At 45.9% G+C, this 24,519-nt stretch overlaps 1 protein-coding gene across 1 annotated transcript in view; it reads left to right on the forward strand.

Moving 5' to 3' along the window:
• Positions 1–3,738: 3,738 nt before the first annotated feature.
• Positions 3,739–24,519, forward strand: part of FAT4 (FAT atypical cadherin 4) — a 174,544-nt gene continuing 153,763 nt past the window's right edge. The window contains exons 1-2 of the mRNA XM_084859759.1: positions 3,739–5,374; positions 5,432–9,030. Coding sequence (XP_084715885.1) covers positions 3,739–5,374; positions 5,432–9,030 — 5,235 coding nt within the window. The remainder of the gene's footprint in view (positions 5,375–5,431; positions 9,031–24,519) is intronic.

Consider the following 24,519-nt stretch of genomic DNA (forward strand, 5'->3'; position numbering starts at 1 on the left):
TGGAAAGTGCAAGCACGCAGGGTTCAATTAAAAGAAAAAGTATTGTACCACTTACTCCAGAAGGAACCAAGAAAATGCAGGCGGGGGTGAGGGGATGAAAACAGAAAACAAAACCACCATCTGAAATGGTGAGGGCACTGCTGTGATGGAAGGGAGAAGCCCATGACACCACGGGATAGCAACATCTAAAGAATTTTGAATTATTTGAAAAGTTCACAGATCGGTATGGGCATGATGGTGGTCAATTGTGTCGCTCATCGTCAGTGTCTGGCAGGTGGCCCTTTCATTCATTCACTTGTTACAATTGTAGAATCATTGTGCAAAAGATGTATTGTGCAACTCCCTCCCCTAATTTGAAAAGGCCTAAATGTATGATTCCTAAAGATATGATTTCAAAGTTTACTCCACAGCTGCTCATAATATCATCGGCACAAAATAGTTTTTCTTGTGTTTGTAAAGATTTGCTCTAAATAATACAAAAGTCAGTATTTTTGGTCTGCTGCTTTATTCCCCTCTCCCCCATAAGCAAATTTTATAAACCACTCCCTTATACTATCATGAGTTATGTCCTGTGTGCTTCACATTAAAATACAATTGTATTTACTATTAGGAATGTCTTACCAGGATGATTCTATGTCATGACTGCATAAGCATTTGAAGTTAACTAACAATCGGAAAACTGTATTTGAGAGAGCTGTGTGCATGTGTTTGAAAGAGCAAGACTTCTAAATCCTACTTAAGTGGAAATCAAATTTATATTGATATAAATTTATTCGGTTTATCCCTAAGCTTTCCGAGTACCTTCTCTGCATCCGCACCTGAAAACACAAACTGATGTGCTTGCAAGAAATCCATGAACTTAGAAGAGTTTTATCTGATCCAGGAACCGCTGGGGCTCAGCTCTGGTTCTCAGCTGGGCTCAGTGCTGAAACAGATGGAGTAGTAATAAAGGACTGTATGATTCAGGCAGTCACTTTTCAGTCAAACTGATTTAGAAACTTGCTTCACTACTCATCGAGCCACTCTCTTTGCTTCCAGATGCATGCAACCTTCCCGATGCGGAAATATTTCCCCTTGAAATCAGTGGGACAAAAGGGGCGCAGCACCCCCGACTAGCTGCCCCTGAGCAGGGGTGGCCAGCTGTGGTGGTGACAGCCACAACACCTCCGGATCTTGACCCAGTTCCTTCCCAAACAGGCAGGCGAGTGGCAGTTCAAAGGAAGAGCCACTTCTGCTCACTCAACCGCTGTTGGTGAAGACTGGCCCCACGCTGCCATGGAGGGAGAGTACGGTGGAGCGTGGAGGTGCCTGCTCCTCAGGGGGTGGGTGCATGAGGGTGGCAAAGAGCAGCTGCCGTTTCCACCCCCTTGCCCTCTCCCTATGGGCGACGCCAGGTGCGTGTGGGTAGGGGATTCGCCCTGAGCCCAGGCCCAAGGGCTGTGCTATGCTACCCAGCGGGAAGGGCAGATGCTCCTTGCAGCCACCTCTGCTGCCCCCACCCCCCTTGAGCGAACCAGCAAAGCCGGGAGCGGCTCTAGCCACTTGCCCTCCGAGAGGCACGGCGGATCGGCTCCCAAGCACCGAGAGCGAAGGCAGCCACCGATCGCTCCTTGCAATTGCCTCAGTTGCCCAGGCAGGCAGGCGGCCCCATTCCGGCAGCCTGGGGGCAGGGAGGGGGCAGGCTGGAACCCGGGGCTCGCTGGCAGCACTCAGTCCAAAGCGCTGCGCGCCTCCCGGAGAGCGGAGGGAGGCAGCGGCCGTGGTCCCTTCGCCCCCACGCAAGGCTCGGAAATACCTGCAAGCAGCTGGCACTCCACGCGCTCAAAAGCGCCGCCCCGAGAGAGCGAGCGCGCAAAAAGCGCGCCCGCCGATCCTCCACGGCAGCTTGGCCGCTGGCAGGAGGGAGCGGGAAGGAGCGGCCGCGGCCTTCGGTCGCGTCGGGTGGGCAGCGCGGGCGGAGGAGCGAGGACTGGGGGGCCCACGAGGCCGAGCCCCTCCAAGCGCGCGCCTGCCTCCGTCCGGAGCGTTGACCCTTGCCTGGGGGAAACGTTGGCGATGGTGTGTTCGTGCGCGCGAAGCCCGCGTCGCGCCTTCCCAGAAGGCCTGCGCTTGATCCCTTTCGGACTTATAGTTCTCCGCGGCGACTCTACGCCGACCACGCCGCGCCCCCTTGCGCAAAGCCGCCGCCTGAGGAGCGACACGGCCGGAGCCTCCCGGCGTCTCCGCCGCTGCCCGACAGCTTGCTGCAGGCCCCCAGCCCTGGCGGGGCAGCCTCGCCTCGCTCCGCCGCCTCCCGTCGGGCTTGACTGACACCCCGGCGAGCCACTGGAGCGCGGGTCAAACGAGCGGAGCGCTCGAGGTAAGGCGGCGCGGAGGCGGAGACTCGGCCTGCTCCGAGGCAATGGAAAGGAGCGTGGGCGGGGCAGGAGGCGGCGGGCCAATCGCAGGCCGAGGCGGAGAGCGCGCGGGCGCGCGGGCAGGGGGCGGGCCGCGTCGGGCAGTCAAGAGGGAAGCGCTCAATGAGCGGCGTACGAAGTTTCTGCCTGGCTCGCTGCTGCGCGGTGTGTGCGGGCAGGAGGCTTCCCTTCCCCGCCCCGCCCCGCCCCGCCCCGCCTTCCCCCCGCCGAGCCGAGCAGCTGATCTCTCGCCGAAGGGGCGCTCGGTGCCGGACCGAGGGGCTGCGCCCGAGCCGTCTAAGGAGAGCCGCGACTTTCGGGATTACAAAAAGTGCAGCCGAGGAGCCCGCCAGAGCCGAGGACCGCTTTATCCATCTTCTCCTTCTTCCTCTCTCCTTCTCTCTCTGTCCCCCCCCCCCGCCGTTCTTTTACGGTGGGACCCCCGCCCTTCACCACCTTCGCCTTTCTGCATCTCCCGCCCGCCCTCTTCTCCCCCCCCCCAACTTCTGGCAACGCGGGGCTCCGAGGGGGCTCGCGAAGGCTGCCCAGCCTGGAGTGGAGCTGGTGTGCCGGGGGATGTACAAAAAGAGAGGGAAGCGCAGCGCCCGATCGAGCTGAAGGAGAACTTTGAACAATGCCCCGGAGCGCTCCGGGCTGCGCGCACGTCCAGAAAGGCTTGGAGCGGCGGCGGTGGCGGCGGCGGCAGCAGCTCAAGCTGCGGCGAGACGGGGGAAAGGGTGTCAGAAGCAGCCCGTAGCTGAGGAGGGTCTGGCGGCCGGCCGCTCTTCCCTGCCCAGAAATCCAGGGGGTCTCCGCTCCATTCCGAGCTAAGAGCCGCGGCGGGAGCCCGGCTTAAGCACTGGCACTTTTCTGAGCGAAGTTCCGCGCTCCCACGCGCCACCCATCCCTGGGAGCTGGGCTGGCCGGGCTGGCCGGACTGTTCTCCCTCTCGCCGTGAGCAGGAAAAGCCCGGAGCTGCGCGCCCGCGGGGCGGCGGGGGGGCTCTTCTCGTCGCTGCCAACGCGCCCCCCTCCCGCACCAGTCGCCTGCGGGAGGAAAGCGGGGGACAAGCCCACGCCTTGCCTGGAGGGAGCGACGCCTCTTGGCCCGACGGCTCCTTGCGCGCGCCGGGGCGAGAGCTGCCCGCGGCTTGGAGGCGATGACAGCGCGCGGCGCTCCCCCACCTGGGCGCCCCTGGTGATGCGGGTCGGCGCTGCCCGCCTGACGCTCGCTGGACTTCTGCCCTGGCTGGCTTTCCTTGTTTGGCCTCGCTCGGCCTCCCGGGCTTTGGCTGCTAGGGAGGATTCGCCCCACCGGGCGAGGAGGCAGCCCCACCTGCATCATGGGCTTCCTGGCCAGCTTATCCTCTTCCGCTTGGCTTCCCTGCTGCTTCGTCTTGCTCTGGCTGCTCCCGCTTCATGCTTCCGCTGAGCCCAGACAGCTTTTCCGGGTGTTGGAGGAGCAGCCCCCGGGCACCTGGGTAGGGACCATCGCCACCCGCCCGGGCTTCACCTACCGCTTGAGTGAGCACCACGCCCTTTTCTCCATCAACGCCACTTCGGGAGATCTGCACACCCGCGCCACCATCGACCGAGAGAGCCTGGCCAGTGACATCATGGACCTCGTGGTGCTCTCTAGCCAACCGACGTATCCCAGCGAGGTGCGCATCGTGGTGCTGGACCTGAATGACAATGCGCCTGTCTTCCCAGACCCATCCATCGTGGTGACTTTCAAGGAGGACACAGGTAGCGGCCGACAGCTTATCCTGGACACAGCTACCGATGCAGACAGTGGGACCAATGGTGTGGACCACGGCTCCTACCGCATTGTGGGTGGCAACGAAGAGGGCCGATTCCGACTCAACATCACTCTCAACCCTAGTGGCGAAGGGGCCTTCCTGCACTTGGTCTCCCGGGGCGGGCTGGATAGAGAGGCCACGCCTGCCTACCAGCTGCTGGTGCAGGTGGAAGACAAAGGGCAGCCCCGGAGGCGTGGATACCTACAAGTCAATGTCACCGTGCAGGATATCAATGACAACCCACCTGCCTTCAGCCAAACCCTCTACCAAGCTCGAGTTCCTGAGGATGCCCCTGTTGGGGCCAGCGTTCTGCAGGTGGCAGCAGCGGATGCTGATGAGGGCACCAACGCCGACATCCGATATCGCCTGGAGGGGGCGGAAAGTGCTGGTGGAGATGGTGCCATGGCGCTCCCTTTTGAGGTGGACCCAGAAAGCGGAGTCATCCGCATCCGGGAGGCACTGGACTATGAGTCTCGCCGGCAGTACTCCCTGACGGTTCAGGCCACAGACCGGGGAGTGCCTGCTTTAAGTGGCCGCACTGAGGCTCTGATCCGCCTGCTGGATGTGAATGACAATGAGCCGCGGGTCAAATTTCGCTATTTCCCTGCCACCTCCCGTTTTGCCTCGGTGGATGAGAATGCCGCCCCTGGCACGGTGGTGGCACTGCTGACTGTGAGTGATGCTGATTCGCCGGCAGCCAATGGGAATATCTCGGTGTCCATCTTGGGCGGGAATGAGCAGCGCCACTTTGAGGTGCAGAGCAGCAAAGTTCCCAACCTCAGCCTGATAAAAGTGGCAGCAGCTCTTGACCGGGAACGTATACCCACCTATAACCTCACTGTGGCCGTGACTGACAACTTTGGGGCTCCTCCACCATCCCCTGGTTCACTCCCTTCTTCCCTGAGCCCGGAAGGAGCTATTCCTGCCCTGGTGAGCCGCTCTTCTGTGGCTAGCCTGGTGATCTTTGTGAATGACATTAATGATCACCCACCAGTCTTTGGGCAGTCAGTGTACCAAGTGAATATCAGTGAAGAGGTGCCACCCGGCAGCTATGTACAAGGCCTGAGTGCTACAGATCGTGACTCCGGCCTTAACGCCAACCTCAAGTATAGCATAGTTTCTGGCAATGAGCTGGGCTGGTTCTGCATTAGTGAGCACAGTGGCCTGGTCACCACCAAGAGCCCTGATACTGATATGGGTAGGGCTCTCCTGGGTGTTTTCAGCCCGAATGTGGCAGCATCTGGTGGGCTAGACCGGGAAACAGCTTCACAGGTAGTGTTGAATATCAGTGCCCGGGACCAAGGTGTGCAGCCCAAAGTTTCCTATGCCCAACTGGTAGTGAATATCCTGGATGTTAATGATGAGAGGCCCCAGTTTAGCCAGGCAGGTGGCTATCACGTGTCTGTGGCAGAGAATTCCCCTTCAGGAACTGAGCTGCTAGTCCTCATTGCTGTTGATGGTGACTTGGGTGATAATGGGACTGTCCGCTTCTCCTTGCAGGAGACTGAGCCAGGGGGCCCTGCAGGGAATCCCTTGGTCGCTACATGGAGGATCTTTCGCTTAGATCCTGTATCGGGCAGACTCAGTACAATCTCACAGTTAGACAGAGAAGAACAGGGACATTACTCACTGCAAGTCCTGGCCACTGATCTGGGTTCCCCAGCCCTCTCATCAGTGGCTCACATCAACGTGACCTTGCTTGATGTGAATGATAACAGTCCCCTATTCTATCCTGTCCAATACTTTGCCCATATCAAAGAAAATGAACCTGCAGGCAGCTATGTTACCACTGTGTCTGCCAGTGACCCTGACCTTGGTCTCAATGGGACAGTCAGGTACAGCATCTCAGCAGGAGATACCTCCAGGTTTCAGATTCATAGCCAGACAGGGTTTATCACCACCACAACAGTCCTGGACAGGGAGGAAAAGACAGCTTACCAACTACAAGTAGTGGCTAATGACGGTGGCAACCTCCAGTCCCAAAATCAGGCAATAGTTACAGTGACTGTCTTGGACACTCAGGATAATCCCCCAGTATTTAGCCAGGATATATACAGCTTTGTGGTGTTTGAAAACGTTGCCCTGGGTTATCACGTAGGTGGTGTTTCTGCTTCCACTATGGACCTCAACACCAACATCACTTACCTTATCACAACAGGCGACCACAGGGGCATGTTTGAAATTAACAAAATGACAGGCCTGATCACCACCGCCAGCATTATTGATAGGGAAGAACAAGCATTTTACCAGCTAAAAGTGGTGGCAAGTGGTGGAGCGATAACTGGGGATGCTTTGGTCAATATAACAGTCAGAGATTTAAATGACAATTCCCCCCATTTTCTTCATGCCGTGGAAAGTGTGAATGTGGTTGAGAACTGGAGCGCTGGGCACACCATATTCCAAGCCAAAGCTGTTGACCCTGATGAAGGTGTCAACGGCATGGTCCTTTACAGCCTAAAGCAGAATCCCAAGGACCTATTTAGTGTCAATGAGCAAAGTGGTGCCATCAGTTTGACAGGGCCGCTGGACATAAATGCTGGGTCTTATCAAGTGGAGATTCTGGCCTCTGACTTGGGAGTTCCACAGCGCTCCTCTACTTTCATTTTAACTATTTCTGTTCATGATGTAAATGACAACCCACCAGTGTTTGACCAACTTTCCTATGAAGTCACTATTTCTGAACTGGAGCCTGTGAACTCCAGATTCTTTTGTGTGCATGCTTCTGACAAGGACTCGGGCACAAATGGAGAAATAGCTTATAACATAATTGAAGGAAATACTGGAGATGCCTTTGGCATCTTTCCAGATGGTCAGCTGTATATAAAGAGTGAGCTGGACCGGGAACTTCAGGAAAGATACACGCTACTGGTTGTGGCTTCTGATAGAGCAGTAGAACCGTTCAGTGCCACAGTGAATGTTACCATAATTCTAGAAGATGTAAATGATAATAGACCATTGTTCAATAGTACCAATTATGTTTTTTATTATGAAGAGGAGCAGAATGGCGGATCATTTGTAGGTAAAATAAGTGCGGTTGACAAAGACTCTGGATCTAATGGCGAAGTCAGATATTCATTTGAGCACATGCAGCCTGATTTTGAGTTGAATGCGATAAGTGGGGAAATAAAAAGTACTCATCAGTTGGACAGGGAATCCCTTATGAGGCAAAAGGGAGCTGCTGTGTTTACACTTACAGTTATTGCAATGGATCAAGGGTTGCCAAAGCCTTTAAGGGATCAGGCGACTGTGCAGGTTTACTTGAAGGATATAAACGATAATGTGCCAAAGTTTTTGAAAGAACTTTACCAAGCTACGATCTCAGAATTAGCAGCAAACCTGACACAGGTTTTAAGAGTTTCTGCCTCAGATGTTGATGAAGGTAATAATGGGGTGATCCACTATTCTGTAATTAAGGGCAATGAAGAAAACCAATTTACAATAGACAGTGGCACTGGCCAGGTGACTTTGATTGGCAAACTGGACCACGAGGCTACTGCATCTTACTCACTTGCCATCCAAGCAGTAGATTCTGGGGCAGTTTCCCTAAGCTCAGTTTGTACATTGAACATTGATGTACTGGATGAAAATGACAACAGTCCTTCGTTTCCTAAATCAACTTTGTTTGTTGATGTCTTGGAAAACATGAGAATTGGGGAACTGGTATCTTCTGTCACTGCCACTGATTCAGACTCAGGTGACAACGCTGACCTTCATTATAGTATTACAGGAACAAATAATCATGGAACATTCAGCATCAGTCCCAACACTGGCAGTATTTTCCTTGCAAAAAAGTTGGACTTTGAAACACAGTCAATGTACAAATTAAACATAACGGCAAAAGACAAAGGAAGGCCTCCACAGTCCTCTACCATGTCAGTTGTAATATATGTCAGGGATTATAATGACAACCCGCCTAAATTTCCACCTGGGGACATTTTTAAGTCTATTGTTGAGAACATTCCTGTTGGGAGTTCTGTCATTTCTGTAATTGCTCATGATCCAGATGCAGATATTAATGGGCAGTTAGCATATACAATCGTTCAGCAGATGCCAAGAGGGAACCATTTCCATATAGATGAAGTCAAAGGAACAATATATACCCATGCTGAAATAGACCGTGAATTTGCTAATCTCTTTGAATTAACAGTGAAAGCCACTGACCAGGCTGTCCCTGCAGAATCTAGAAGATTTGCTTTGAAGAATGTGACCATTCTAGTAACTGACCAGAATGACAATGTTCCTACTTTTGTATCACAAAATGCTCTTGCTGCAGACCCCTCTGTTGTGATTGGTACAGTCCTAACTACAGTTGTTGCTGCTGATCCTGATGAAGGAGCAAATGGGGAGGTTGAATATGAAATAATTAATGGGGATGCTGATACCTTCATTGTGGATCGCTACAGTGGAGAACTGAGAGTCTCGTCAACTTTAGTACCATCTCAACTTATGTACAGCTTCATAGTTTCAGCCACAGATCTTGGCCCTGAGAGAAAAAAATCAACCACTGAGATGACTGTCATTCTACAAGGACTTGATGGCCCTGTTTTCACTCAGCCGAAATATATTACCATTTTAAAAGAAGGTGAACCTATTGGGACTAATGTGATATCCATAGAAGCAGCTAGTCCTAGGGGGAATGAAGCTCTAGTGGAATATTTCATCGTTTCAGTGCGTTGCGAAGACAAAATGTTTGGCAGACTCTTTACCATTGGGCGCCATACTGGTGTGATCCAGACTGCTGCTATTTTGGACAGGGAACAAGGAGCACGACTGTATCTGGTGGACGTTTATGCCATTGAAAAATCTGCTGTTTTGCCACGAACCCAGAGAGCAGAGGTAAAGTCTTTTACTATTTAATGACAGCTCCCTATATTTTAGAAGTGTGTGAATGTATCTGTCCTGTCAGTTCAGTTTTTAAGGTTGCAATCCTGTGCACATGTACCTGGGAGTAAGCCCCATTACATTAAATGGGACTTACTTCTGAGGAGACATCTGCAGAATTGCAGTGTTACTTTACAGGTACTAAGTTATTTTTCATTGTTACAATTTCTTGTTCACCGTACAAAGGTAACCTTTGAGAGGGCATATACGCAAGTATTTTCTTCATCATTAGTATCTGCCCCAAACACCATGGTAGATTAGAACAAACGCAGAGTTGTTGTTGTTTAGCCTGACTTCAGTTAGCTGATTAACATGCTGCCTAAGCATTCATTGGCATGCTTCTAGCAGCATAGGCCAGCAATTGGCACTAGTATTTCGCTTTAACTGTGGGGTATCTTACACGTGACCTTTTCTCCATGTAGGAAAAATGCCATATATGAATGGGACTTACCTTAAGGCTCTTACTTATCCTTTCAGTTTAGTTAACTTGCGAAGTAGAATATGAGCTTTTAGCTGGTTGTACCAGAGAGTGGACTGTTTTCTTACTGATCATTGTACAATGCTAGAGTGTTTGGACAAGGCCCAGGAAAACTTAGTTTGTTCTTCCAAATGAGTTTCCCTTCACCTCTCAACACGACTTCTGTTCCTCTGGCCTTGCCAATATTCAGGTTTGTGTCTAAAGACTTGCAGATATTTTTGCAGAAGCCAACTGACGAATGTTAAAATGATTCTGTGGTTAGTGATTCGGAGTACATAGATTCCAAAACATTAGTTCTGATATCGGAATTATATGCCAAATGTCTGTTTCACCAAGGATGTTTTGCTGTAAGCGTGTGTGTTTGTTTACCCTTTCTTGTGCTTTGAATGGGTATTGTTTTCCAGAGAGTTAGATTTGGAAACTACTGGGCCAATCGAGGTGAAGCTTTTCTTTTTCATTTTGTCATTGTTCAGATTCTGAGTCCTTCAATGCACTCTGAGTCACTGAATTTTTGCTGGCTAGAAATTTGGAGCAGAACCACTTCAATAGTCAACCAGCAGGGGATGCCTGAAGTGTAAAATGAGTCAAACATCTCCCTCCTGTTCTAAGCACTTTAGCTCTGAAACTGAACACAATTGCACATTCCAGAGATAACTGTCAAGTACTAATACAATGATGCTGCAACCCTATGCACACTTACTTGGGAGTAACCCCATCTTATATTATGAGTAAATACTTTTTGGATTGAGCTGCACAAATGCTGCATTTTAGTTTGAACCATCACTTAAGGATGCTACATATGAAGTATGTCACCTATGGCAGCATTCCCTGACTAGATGCTTTGGACTTTAGCCCCCATCAGCCTCAGCCAGCATGACTAATGGTCAGGAATGCTGGATATTGCAATTCAAAAGGTTTGGAGGGTACCAGGTTGGGAAAGGCTGACCTGTGGTATATATAATTATTTGCTATGGCATATATAGTTTTTGATATTGTTTAAAACAATTTTTGCTTTTGGTATGGTTCTTGAAAGACTGCAGAACCTCTTGTTTAACCCACACACTGTGCCTGCACTGGTTTAGTCTGTAGTAGTGTCTTGAGTTAAATTGAGCTTTTGTGCAGGAAATGATGGGCATAATTGTGATTTGATTTTTTCCCAGATTAAATGTTAAGAGGAGAAAAAATTATAATCAAAAGAAAAATTGGGTGAATATGTGTAAAACAGTGCAATTTTTGTTGTTACATGATTTTATAGTTCCATCAGAAACATGAAAAAGGGATTTGCCCACTGTAGTGATTTCGACTATTGCTTTGTTATAATGATACATATTAGTATTACTAGAAGGAATCTTACTGTGCTCCATACATGCCATGTTGATAAGCTGTGACTATTTGTATGTAATCACACAAAGAATAATACCACTGACAGGTTTCACCCCCTACAAATTCAACCCAGTTAAACTAAAGCAGCTGAGTCAAAATGAACATATTTCAACTGAGGCTGCAATTTTATATCCACTTAACCTGGGAGTAAATCCCATTGAACTCGATAGGATTTGCTTCTAAGTAAACATGTATAGGATTGCACTTTTAATCAGGTTCTGGATTGGAGTGTTAATATAGATCTGATTATGGGTACTATCTGATTATGGGACAGATACATTCAAGCTTGGGAGCCCTTATTTGCAGTAGATTAATGGAAGCATCAGAACTATTTACATAAGTAAATAGGGATAATTAGGTGTTTGTGCAAGGAACAGTTTACTACTTAAAAGAAATGTCCCAGCAGGAGATTTCAGTGTACTACACTAAATCAACAAACAAGCCATGCTTTGGAACTGCAGAATATAAAATAATAAAATTAAAACTAAATATATTATATAATCCAATACCTGGTATGTGTTTGTCTGTTGGTTGTGCTTGTAAAACTGTCAGGCAGTACAATTTTGTACATGCTTCCTCAGAAGTAAATCCCACTGTGTGCAGTGTGACTTAATCCCGGATAAATCTGCATAGGATTTCAAACAAATCCTATTATTCTCTCTGTACAAACAGAATAATCTGTCCATCATTTTTTCCTCTTTGAAATAGCAGTTTTTAAAATCTAACAACACATTTATGCTTTCTACACTGCTTATTTACGTTTCTGTGACAGGGCTTTTCTTTCCCTAAGTTAAAGAAGCAATATGAATAAAGATATTTTTAATATGCTAACTGCTACTAGATTCTGAATAAGTAACTTTTGGCATGTTTTCATATATCAATGAACCATAAATATCTTCAAAATGTATACAAGTGAAAATTCAGGCAGGTTTTTGCTTTCATTCATTTATGTTCAATGGCTGTTTTAAACATGGTGATTTAATAGGAATTTCACTATTGTATTACAAAGGTAAACACATTTTCCCTTCTGGGAAACAAATATAAACAAAGTAAAATAATTCTAACTTTTTTGAAAGTTTCCTGTGCGTAAGAGTGTCACATACTCTTCCCCCACCCACCCTTTCCAGGACCTTGTCTTCTTAAACAACTGTATGACAGGTAGAAATTTCAACAGGTACAGCTTATATCAGCATGGAGATGCAGTGATAGGGAAGGCTCTGCTGGTTGATTTTCTGCCTGCCATTCAGCTGCCAGATTCCTACTAGAAAAAAGAGTCCAGCCCTACTTCTGCTACTTGTGTATAAGAGGTGACTTCTAATGTTACGAAGCCAAACCAGAGCTCCAGGACCTGTCTTTAATGCCAGGGCTTAGCTTTGGGCATTATGATATAATTATGAAGCTCCTCTGAAAATGAGCAAAGATCCAGGCCTCACCAGGACTGTCTGCATTCCAATCCTGGCAGGCAGCAGTGGAGGTGGCTTCAGTGAAGGACTCCATTCTCCCCATTCTCTCTGGCTTGCAACCATTCATTGAACCCACTGCCACTATCTGTGAGAATGGGCCACTGGGCCTGCTCTTTGCCACACATTGGCTGTATTTCAACAAGACACAGTAGTGGCAACTTCTTTGCTAAAGATCTCCAGGGCAAGAAGTTTGGGGAAAATCTTTCTCTCTCTCTCTCTCTCTCTCTCTCTGCCTTGCAACCTTCAATTACTGCAGTTATTTTATCTCATTGAGATGTGAGCAACATGTGGTGGGCAGCAGGGGTCTGGCTTGTCCTATCTGTTTTGTCTGAAGGAATGTGCATAACCCCACCCTTGTCCTGACCACTTCTTCATGATGACCAAAATGCACTATGCATTTTTATATAAAAGTATATTGTACTGTTTGTATGAAGACATATTCAAAATTAACTTCTATTGAATTACAAATTCATAAAAGAATTAAGATGTTGGTGCTTTATGCACTATTGTTTGTTGTTGACGTCAACTGGGGAAAAAGATCCTCCAATCTGAATAGAGCAGCATTCCAACTATTATCTTTGGCTACTTCCAGCCAGAGAAGTCCGAGCGTGCCATATTTGGGGCATCCTGCCTTCTGTTACACAACAGAACAGCACAGTGTTCTGTTAAACTTCACATACCTCTCTGGCTTATACACACATAGACTGCAGTCCTGCCCAGTTAGGCAATATGGAAGCTTCATTAACTTAAAAGGAATTTAAGCATAAGTAATAGTGCCTAGAATTGTAATCATACACCTTAATCCAGAGAGGATGATCCAAAAGGAGAAATGGATGGTATGGGACTTTAACTCAGGGGTGATCATGTTGTGCAAAACAGAATTTTATTGCGACTTACTCCTGTATATGCATTTGTAATCTTGGTTTTTAAAACTCATCACTTTCAATTGACTATGTTTAAGAAGTCTAAAAGTTTCTATAGGAATTTGTTAGAAGGATTATTAAGATGCCTGAATTATAAAATACCTCTGTACGACTAAAGATTGATGTTTTCCTTGGAGTTTTCATAAAACAATTTAGTCTCCTTGGTGTTTTTTCTCCCTTCCAATTTTACCTTCCTCCACTGTTATTTTTGTAATCCATCAGAAAGCCTCATGCTGTCCAAATGATAAAGAAATATTGCCATTAGAAGAGGAAGATATTACCATAACTTCTTAATAGTTTGAAGTTTTTTTCTTTGGTTTGTCTTAGAATAGGTTATTTTCTAGATCCTAGATATTGACTTCTCAAGTAAAATGCTATATAAAATACCTCTGTACAACTGAAGATTGATGTTTTCCTTGGAGTTTTCATATAACAATTTAGGCTCCCTGGTGCCATTACCAGCACCAAATAATTTAGGCGGATAATTAAATAATGAAATATTTTTTCCCACCCAGAGAGTGGCAGGTGATCAGGGTAGCAGAACCAACTCCATTTTGTTCCTGTAGTCATGATGATGCTATAATTTAAGTGAGTTTAAAATGCAAAAGTGCACATGCTCAGAGTATTCTTTTTAAATCAGGGCTGGCAAAAAATCTAACATATAAGGAATGTAGAAGCAATTGTAAAGTATGGAATGGCAGTTGGAAGGGAGGGAAGAGAAATGGTAGTTGTGTTCTTCACAGCTGAAGGAATACATGAGGCCACCTAACACCCCCCCTATACCCTACCTCAAAACCATTAAGGCCAGGGTCTAAAATTACCTACTGCACCTCTGAAGTCACAGAAATTACTTAACTTTGCCTTCCTTGAACTGCATAAAGTCACTGTACTGGTAGGGAATAAAAATAAAACAAAACTTTTTCTCTATATTTTTTTCCTCTGAAGGGAGAAAAGCAGCTGGGGAGAGCAGTTTTGAACTAACGAAAAGCTGCTTTCCAGCCTCCAAGACTGGTTTTCATGTAAAATAAACTTGGGAAAGAAAACACTCAACTGTGTGTAACGTGTAGTTTCTCTCTCCCCCACCCCCTCAACATTTTTTAAAACTCAGATTCAGTCATCTTATTGAGCTCATGCTTAATTAAAGATAGGCAATGATCCTATATTGTTTTAAATCCAATCTTTGACAGATTTAAAACACTACTTGACTTTTGTACTGATGGGGAAAGAAGGAATTGGGAGTAAATACTTTCTTTGCAAGGCTAGATCTTATTGGATAGCAGAGGGAGATACTCATGCCTGCCAAAATACTTGGCGCATATGAAAGGAGCACAGATGGCTATAACTGATAAATGTGTCTATTATTATTTTTTTCTGATCAGCATTCTGTGTATGAATATGTATATATATATATATATATATAGAGAGAGAGAGAGAGAGAGAGGAAGTTTAAGAGTAAGAGCAGCAATTAAAAAAATAAAAGGGTAAAAGAAATTTCATGAATTCATTGTTGTGCTGTGACTTTATTCAGTAGCAGGGTGCTGCAGGCCAAACTTAAAGAACAGCACAGAACAAAGACTGCTTCCTTGATATTTACACCATATGGAAGATAATCAGTACTATAGAACTGAGTCCTTAGCAAGAGTCAGTCTTGTTGTTCTACAAATGATTTCATTTGTCCTAGTAAAAAGTCCCGGAACCACAACAAATTTGGTATCTTTCATAGCTGAGGCCCTTTGTAAACATGTGTTTGTCAGTACAGATATATTCACCTGACCTCTGTGTATTTGAGCTCCTGCCTGTGCGGGAACCTGACCCCCAGCTGTAACCCCTATTTTTTCAGTTGTGAATTCTGAGCCTACAAATATTGAGGCGTATGAGCACCAAATCTTGGGCCAGGCAGGACCTCAAACATATAGAGCTTGAGCAGCAATCATGACTCAAATCCTTCCGATGCGTGCATCTATTCACGTATAGTATGTCTGCACAGGTCACCATGGGATGGGAAAAATAGTCTCAGTGAGAAGCATTTTATATAATATACACAGGTATAGTTCACAAGGTGAACCCTTTGTATATTAATTGTGTGAAGGGTGTCTCTGTGATTACTGGGGAGTGGAACCATGCTGTTGGCCACGCCCCTAGCCTCGGACACACCGCTGTCCTTGTCCCTGTCCCCGTCCCTTGAATGTCTGTGCGTTAGCATCTGCACTGACAAAGCCTACATAGACTTCCATGTGATGGGATGCTCCATGCATGTGGAAGTCAGCACTTGAGCAGCTGCTTATGCATAGGCCTTATAAGTGCCTTTATACAAATCAATGGTGCAACCACTCTTAAAATACTGTGCACAGTTCTGGTCACCATTCCTAAAAAAGGATATTGTAGAGCTGGAAAAAGTGCAGAAAAGGGCAGCTAAAATGATCAAGGGCCTGGAGCATCTCCCCTATGAAGGAAGGTAACAGCAGCTGGGATTGTTTAGCTTGGAGAAAAGGAGGCTAAGGGGAGACATGATAGAGGTATACAAAATTATGTGTGGTGTGGAGAATGTGGATAGGGAGACATTTTCCTCCGTCAGAATACTAGAACCTGGGGTCATCCCATGAAGCTGAGAGATTCAGGACAGATAAAAGGAAGTACTTCTTCACACAGTGCTGTCAGGGTGGAAACTGAGCACATAGAGCCCCAGAGTAGTTCTGATTCTGAGGAGGAACAGCAATTTGTGGGAGAGGAGCTCGCTCATCTGTCACAAGCACAGCAGCTGGCAGAGATTCTTCCTGCCAGCATTTCTGGGATAGATAGTGACTCTGGCAGTGAGAGAGCGCTGGAGGGGGGCTTGCTGGATGCTCGGCACAGAGTTTCCTCCCTTGAGATGCTTTGCCAGGCCTTTACCACAGCTGCCTTCAGCTGGTGCTTGTTTGTGGGTCTTTCTGCCTTCAGTCTTCAGTAAGTGAAAAGCATGCTCTGTTGGGTTGAGATCAGGTGACTGACTTGGCCATTGAAGAACATCCCACTTCTTTGCCTTGAGAAACTCTTGGGTAGCTTTTGCTGTCTGTTTTGGGTCACTATCCATCTGCAATATGAAGCGGCGTCCTATCAGTTTGGCAGCATTTGGCTGAATCTGAGCAGAAAGTATAGCCCTATACACTTCAGAATTCATCCTGCTGCTTTTATCAGCAGTCAGGTCATCAATACACACCAGTGACCTGGTTCCATTGGCAGCCACACATGCCCATGCCATAACACTGCCTCCACCATGTTTGACAGATGATGTGGTATGCTTTGGATCATGAGCTGTTCCTTTCCTTCTCCATACTTTTCTCTTCCCATCATTCTAGTACAAGTTAATCTTGGTTTCATCAATCGAAAGAATCTTATTCCAGAACTGGGCAGGCTTTTTTAGGTGTTTGCTGGCAAAGGCTAATCTGGCCTTTCGGTTCTTGAGCGTTACCAGTGGTTTGCACCTTGTTGTGAAGCCTCTGTATTTACATTGATAAAGCCTTCTCTTAATTGTAGTTGTTGACAATGACATGCCTACCTCCTCAAGAGTGTTCTTGACCTGGCTAGATGTTGTGAAAGGGTTCCTCTTCACCATGAGCAGAATTCTGCGGTCATCCACTTGAGTTGTCTTCCGTGGTCTTCCAGGCCTTTTGCTGTTGCTGAGCTTGCCAGTTAATTCCTTCTTTTTCAGGATGTTCCAAACTGTTGTGTTGGCCACTCCCACTGTTTTTGCTATCTGTCTGATGGGTTTATGTTGTTTCCTCAGCCTAATGATGGCCTCCTTCACTTGCATGGACACCTCTTTGGACCTCATGTGGGGAGTTCCAGTGAACAGCTACCAAATGCAACTGTCACACTCAGAACCACCTCCAGGCCTTTTCTCTGCTTGTGTCAGGGTGGAAACTGAGCCAATAGAGCCCCAGAGCAGTTCTGATTCTGAGGAACAGCAATCCGTGGGAGAGGAGCTCACTTATCTCTCACATGCACAGCAGCTGGCAGAGATCTCTCCTGCCAGCATTCCTGGGATAGATAGTGACCCTGGCAGTAAGAAAGCGCTGGAGGGGGGCTTGCTGGACGATCAGTGCAGACGCAGGGAGCGACGACAGATGGAGGACACAGAAAGGAAGCATAGCGGAGGATCTCTCCCTAGCCCATACGTTCAGGGTCTTCCCGTGATTCTCCTTCAAATGGGGACCAATTGCCTTACCTGGAGCTTAGGTTACTCTGCTGTCTTTCCCCAGTGCTGTTCCTTGCTTTGCCGCTAGTGATTAGTATTCTAAAAGAGTCATAAAGGAATAAAGGAATAAAGTCTCAGAAAGAATTCCTCGTTGTCTGTGTCCTGAGTAGGGATGGGGGAGAATTTCTCCCCGAATCTTCGGGGGGCTGAGTGCCAACGTGTTCGGCCCCCCAAAGTAGTTTCAGGGAGAAATTCTCTGCACCCCCCCGCCCCCGCACCCCCCCGGGACGGGACTTACCTTTCCCCAATGTCCCTCCCGGCGGCGGGTCCCGGCGGCGGTTCGTCAGGTCTTCGACAGGGGCAGAGGCGGCAGCCGGTCTTTCAACCGGCTGCCGCCGCCGCCATTCCAATAAAAGTAAAAAAAAACAAAACGCCCCCGTGATAGGCTACGTGATGATTAACGTAGCCTATCACGGCTAGATTTGCAAAGTCAGCCGTGATAGGCTACGTAAATCGTCACGTAGCCTATCACGGGTGACTTTTAAAAAAAAACAAACGCGTACGGCTAATGGCGGCCCCCATAGGGAGCTGCCATTCACGTTCCTTATTTGGTCGCTGTAGTCTACGTAAAGATTTACGTAGACTACGGCGAAAATAAGGGCAACGCTATTTGCATTGCCCTTATTTTCGCCGTAGTCTACGTAAAGATTTACGTAGACTACAGCGACCAAATAACGCGAATGGCGGCTCCCTATGGGGGCCGCCATTTGCGTACGCGCTTTTTTTTTTTTTAAGTCACCCATGATAGGCTACGTGACGATTAACGTAGCCTATCATGGCTGACTTTGCAGATCTAGCCGTGATAGGCTACGTTAATCGTCACGTAGCCAATCACGGGGGCGTGTTGTTGTTTTTTTTAAACTTTTAATTTCGCGGCCGGGCGAGGCGAGGTGCCTCTTCCCCGGCCTGAACTTCGGGAGGAGCAGCGAAGCGCCTCCCCCCCACCGCGAAGCAATGTGCGAGACCAGGTAAGTGGCTTTTGTGCACCCCTAGTCCTGAGTTGGCTATTGGTAGGGACTGCAAGAGGCAGCTAGGGCGCTCCTGACAGCTTGTTTGGTCATGGGGTACCCAGGAAACAGGCCACACCTGGCCGTGCAGCTGCTTGTCAGCCATTTGTTCCATTACTTATGAGCCAGCAATGATGGGTGTGTGTGTATGCCACTGGCTGTACTTCCTGAATGTTTAGTGCCCCAGTTTTGTCAAACCCCTTGAATTACAGCTGAAAGTCCTGACTTCGCTCCCATCTGGGTGTGTTTCCTTTCAACTTCGATGTGGTGGTGTACAGAGGCCAACTGCCAAATCAGTTATCCTTGTTCCAATATTTCTGGCCCTGACTGCAAAAAGGGCTCTAGGAGTCATGTAGAACCCTCTGTTTAGCTTCCTTTCCCCCCACCCTGCCACCCCAGCATACTTTTGTATCAGATTTTCAAGGGCCTTTTCTGGTCCTGACTCTGTTTTTGTTCAAAGATGATAGTTAAATCAGAAAGGAGAGGATGTATTTTTTCTCCTTCCTGCCAACCTACAAGCCAATAATAATAATAATAAAAAATTCTGTCTTTTTTTTTTTTTTTAAAGGAAGACACTACTTGTTGATTGTCCTGGGCTTTCTTCAGATGGAGCTTTTGTCCTGCAATTCAGATTGCTCCTTCGCAGAAGTTTGTGGGCTCTTTACATGACGCCATGAACCTCCAAGTCGTCTCCTGCACTAAATGCCCTTTGTTCCGTTTTTGAACAGATCTCAGATAATGACCTATGAAATTACCCCATTGTGTTCCGCTTGAGTTCCCTCCATGAAAAGAGGAAAAGCGGCAAAAAGAGGAGTGAGATCAATGAAAGATAATGGAAGAGTCAGATATGGGGAGAAGGAGGAGGGGAGGGGAGGGGGGAAAGTAAGCAGGTAAAAAAGGGAGTCGTTGTGATCCTGCATTTAAAAAGGAAGCAGAAAGCTCTGTTTTAAATGCAGGATTTTAGGCTGGTATAGAGATGCCTCTGGTAACCCCCACCTGAAAATACATGGATTTTTCCCTCCTCCCTGAAAAACATCCTTGGAAATGCCTCCTCACTTTCGCAGCCTGCAAATGGGGCCACAGAAATATATTTAAATGTGTGCAGGACTAGACGTCATTAGGAACCCTGTACATTCAATGAATAAAGTAGCAGGCAGAAGGAAGAATCAGGATTGTGCTCAGTATCCCTGCTCCTGACCTCTTCATATTCATATGAAGATCTGAACAGTCTCTGCATGGATCCCTGTGCATGTGTATGTTCTGTTCACTTGGGCAGTGTTGCCCATTGCACAAAAGAGAGCCTGACATAAAGAATGTGTACATGCAGAGAGCTTAGACAAATATAATTTGTAGATGCATCAACTCTGTTGAGTCCTTCAGGTGAATATGTGGAGATCAGGATGAGGTACAGTATGTGCTAACCTCATGTCCCTCATGTGTTCACTGAAAAACTTCAGTATTCTGTAGAGGGCTCTTGCAGAAGGTATGTTATATATTTTTGACATGTAATATGCTACTCTTGAAGTAATTACTTCTGCTTATTATTAAAAATCAAATATCTGTTTTAATATATATATAATCCAGAGTACTGTAGTCTTTTTGGACCATATATGTATATATCTATATTACATATATAATTATGGGGAAATTGTCACAGGGTTAACTCAGTTTCATTATCAACAGTCACATAGGTCAGAATTCACAACATTCATAGAGTCGGACAGTCCAACCCCCTGCTGAGTGCAGGAAGCCTGATTCCCAGGCGGTCTCCCATCTAAGTACTAACCAGGGCTGACCCTGCTTAGCTTCTGAGATCAGACAAGATGGGGCACATCCAGCCCATCTCTTGCCATAGAAAATCAAGGTATTCTTACCCTATAATTAGACAGTTTACATGGGCAGAATTCATTAGAATTGTGACACAGTGTTGTTCACAAAGTACCACTTTGAATGAGGTTGGCGATAAATTCAAGTCCTAGGAGGACAACAGCACAACTTAATAGAGAACAGTTCTATAGAAACCTCAGTCAGGGAGTCAATTAGATCCGGTATAAAGCAGTGTTTATTGTACATGGCTCTTAATAAGTAGGGGTTTGGGCGGGGAGAATTTTATTATTTTTTCCAGCTTCTTTTGAGATACAGCATTAAGAAGATAAAAGAGACACCCAGTTCTCTTTATCTGAGAGATTTGAACTGAGTTCTGCTTATGCTGGCAGTTGCTGGAAATGAGACAAAGCTGCCCCAACATACAGGAGTATACTGGGAGGCTTGTATTGCGTGGATTACATTTGTGGTCATTTCAGCTGTCAGTCATTGCTTGTACTTCTGCATGAAGTAGATCGAGAAACGTTGACACTTTCTTTTGAATTAATATTTTCTAATTTCTTAACAAGTGATAGGAAATAGTTGATTTAACTCCTTTAAAAACACACATAGGAGAGCTTAGATATGTGTACATAGCTTGCTGGGATATAATATGGGGTGACATACTAGGGGTGTGTGTGTGTGTGTGTGTGTATGTGTATGTGTGTGTTTTACTGTCATGGAAGATTTGATGAGTCTTGAAGAGCTGGCTTTTCCCCTCTTGGTTTTGGGACACACAGGGACATTTTCTACAGTCAACAGAATCATGCAATGAAACTTTTATTGGATGGTGGTACCACTTGGGTTGGGGGGTTGGATGTTTGAATACTTTCCTACAGCAAAACCTCATCGCTCATGAAAACCTAGCATGACAGGGAGAAGAGCAGCCTAGTATTTTTCATGACATTCTAAGTTTCTGTATGCAGTGATTATTATTATTTGGGGGTGGTTGGGAGAGCATTAAAACATGTCAATCTCTTGCTGCTTGAAGTGATACAATCCATAAAAAACTTTGCCACATGCCTGAACTGAATCTCAGAGTGAATAAATCTGAGAACCTGATCTCCATTACTAGATCTGCTATTTATAGACGACTCTGAATTAAATACTTCTAAAAATCATCTCTAGGCAGAAAGATTCCTATCCTTTCACGTCCACTCTCATTAACTATTCAGTCAAGTATCAGGGAACTCCAGCTTTTTAGTTCTTTCTGACAGTTCAACTAGAGAATATAGAGAAGAGTTGACAGATCTTTTGTTTACATAGTTTGGTACAAAAGTTGCAACATAGCCTGGAGCATAGTGACTTGGTTTTAATTTGTGTATTTGAGTTGTTTTTGAGTGGTAACATATGCTGCAAAGTCATTGTGGGATGCCATGTGCATTACCTGTCAGTGGTTTCCAGTTCAGGTCTGTGAGGTCCTGCTGATAATAACGCTTCAACTTTCCAGCTAATTTAAGTGAACAAATAGCATTTTCTGTTAACAGAAGTTAATAAAACAATTCAAAACTTACAAGAGTTGAAACTACCAAGGAAGGAGGAAGGTGGGTAGAGAAGTGTGCAAATACATGGAGCATTACAGATTGCTTAACCACGGTTAGGAGAGCGGACAGTGTTAATCCTGCATCCAGCACCTAGTATGAAGTATGACTGATCACTTAAGACTGTATAATGAAAGAATGCTTAACCGTAAGTGCAGTCTCAAGCAGGGCTGGTGTCAGAAATTGGCATCAACAGGCGCATGCCAAGATCCACATCCCAGCAGGGGGCCTACCGCTGAACCAGTCTCCTGGTTGTGCTGCAGCTGCTCCTCTTTGCTGCTGCTGCAGCCTGTTTACTTGCTCTCTCCAGCACCAATGACAGCAAAGAGAAGGAGCAACAACCCTCTACTTGTTTTGTACTTGCCCTCTGTAATGGTGCCGATTGGTCCAAGAGGGAGAGAGCAAGTGAATGGGCAACAGTGTCAAGGATAGAAGGAGGTGGAACCACTCCAAGAGGGGAATCCAATGAGGGTATATTGCCCATGGATCGCCAAAACATGGAACCAGCACTGTCCCTTATTTTATTCTAGTACTAGTACAGTAGTGAATATTCCAAATTCTCCATGGTCCTCAAAAGAGTAATTCAGATGCACATATCTTGCTGCCAGGACTTTGCATTTGCATTACTATTATGTATAGCTGTGCTTTATTAGACATAAGCTTTCTAGACGAGCACATATTTAAAGCCAATGCAAATTAGGGTTTGCCTTTTATTGTGAGTTACTACTAAAGTGGCACAACCTCTCAAGAAACAATCAACAAAACAAAACAAACAAAAGATTTTACTCTTCATTGAATGCTCAGAGTTACTCTTGGTAGGCAAGCAACGTGAAGCATCCCTGGGGTTTCTTACAGAAAGCTTTCCTTTACTGTGCCTGTTTTGTTACTAGTGGATTATGTGCATTAGCTGTTACCCTCTTATATGGTACATTTATAACTATTCTGCTCAGGTTTTGAAGTAACCAGGATGGAACTATGTATAGTCCAGCAAAGATAAAGAACCCATAAATAAAAAGAAATTGAGTGTATTTGGCAACTCAGGATATACTTGTAGGACCTTCAGACCTACTGTTCTAGTTACTACTACTGTTCATTTTGCCATTAGCAGATTGTATTGCAGTTTAGCTTTATATTTGTCTTTTTAAAGGTAGCAACTCATGATAATCAGAATCATGAAAATCAGAATCATGAAAGCCAATTAGGCTGAGTTCCCAAGAGACCTAAAGAAGTACATCCAAACACATTTCCAGAAAGAGCCTTAAAAGGGAATACAGATCAGTGCATCAAGTATCTAACAATCTGAATGATCTACTATTGTGATCTTGGGGACCATACGAAGTTAAAGGAACATATTCATGTTGTCATCCATGATACTAAATATTTAACTTGGCCCTACTGTATTCTTTCCATCTGAATTAGGTGTTATCCTATTAGAAATCTATAGTCGTTCTTAATCGTTCAGCAACTAGCATACTATGATTTATTCCCAATAAATGGTATCTAGGAGTACAAGTACAGTCAGTAGCAACCATGCTGTAGATTGGCTACCCATGCTCTAAAGGCAAATAGTTTTTATATCATAAACTGGTGATATAAGTGGAAAGAGTCAAATGATGGAGTCATGAAGTTGGAGTTATCATTGTGGAGGCATCATTTCACTTTGATTTTATGCTTTAAAGTGTAATCCTTTTATACAATACACATAGGAGAGTAGAAACAGAAGTAGAATTTCAGCATGTGGAATTAGACTTGTGGCATCAGCTTCCAAAGAAAAATGGCTGGGTTTTGTAGTTATTGCACTGGAAAATACTGAGATGGCTTATGGGAGTTTATACAGATGGATAATGCGAAGTTAACAATACTATTTTTGTTAATTTCTTTGTTAATATTTATACTTTTTAATACTTATTTTATAATACTATTTTTGTTAATATTTATGCAGATCAGTGTAACTATATATGTTAAAGGAGAGACAGATAACTCTCAGAAGCATTCTGTTTAAAAATGTAGATGAAGGACTCTGGCTGGTATCAAATAGGTATCTGTCCACTGGCAGAAGGCATCTTTCAACAGAATGGGGAAGGGGTTGTGTGTGGGTTTTTTTAGATTCCTTTTCCCCCTTGCAGCCCTCCGTCCCCACATATGAGCTATGGAACGCTGGGGGACTCTATGGAGCAGGTTGAGTATGGTGTGGGGAGCTGCAAGGACAAGCATATACTCCCCCCTTTGATTTGATTCTGAGTGACTGGGGATACTAGGTAAGTGGCAAAGAGTAGTTGGGAAATGACAGTTAAGGAGACACTTGACAGTTGGAGGAGTTAGTTATTCTGTGGAAAGTGAGGGGAAAGGTCTGCTATATGGTGTATGGTGCTATAGAGGAACTAGGAGGAAGCTGAGGAGAAAGTGAATAGCTGAGGCCTGAATATTAAACTATTCTTTCTCTGGGGATAACCACACGTGGCTGGTGAAGATCAGGAGTAGGGAACAGGTGGCTGCTCAAAGATCTTGCCAGAAGAAGGTTACCAAGCAGGCAGTAAAAACACAGATAAACT

The sequence above is a fragment of the Heloderma suspectum genome, chromosome 5, assembly GCF_057233095.1.
Source record: "Heloderma suspectum isolate Gila_16-S chromosome 5, 16-S_ref, whole genome shotgun sequence".
NCBI classification, from domain to species: Eukaryota; Metazoa; Chordata; class Lepidosauria; order Squamata; family Helodermatidae; genus Heloderma; species Heloderma suspectum.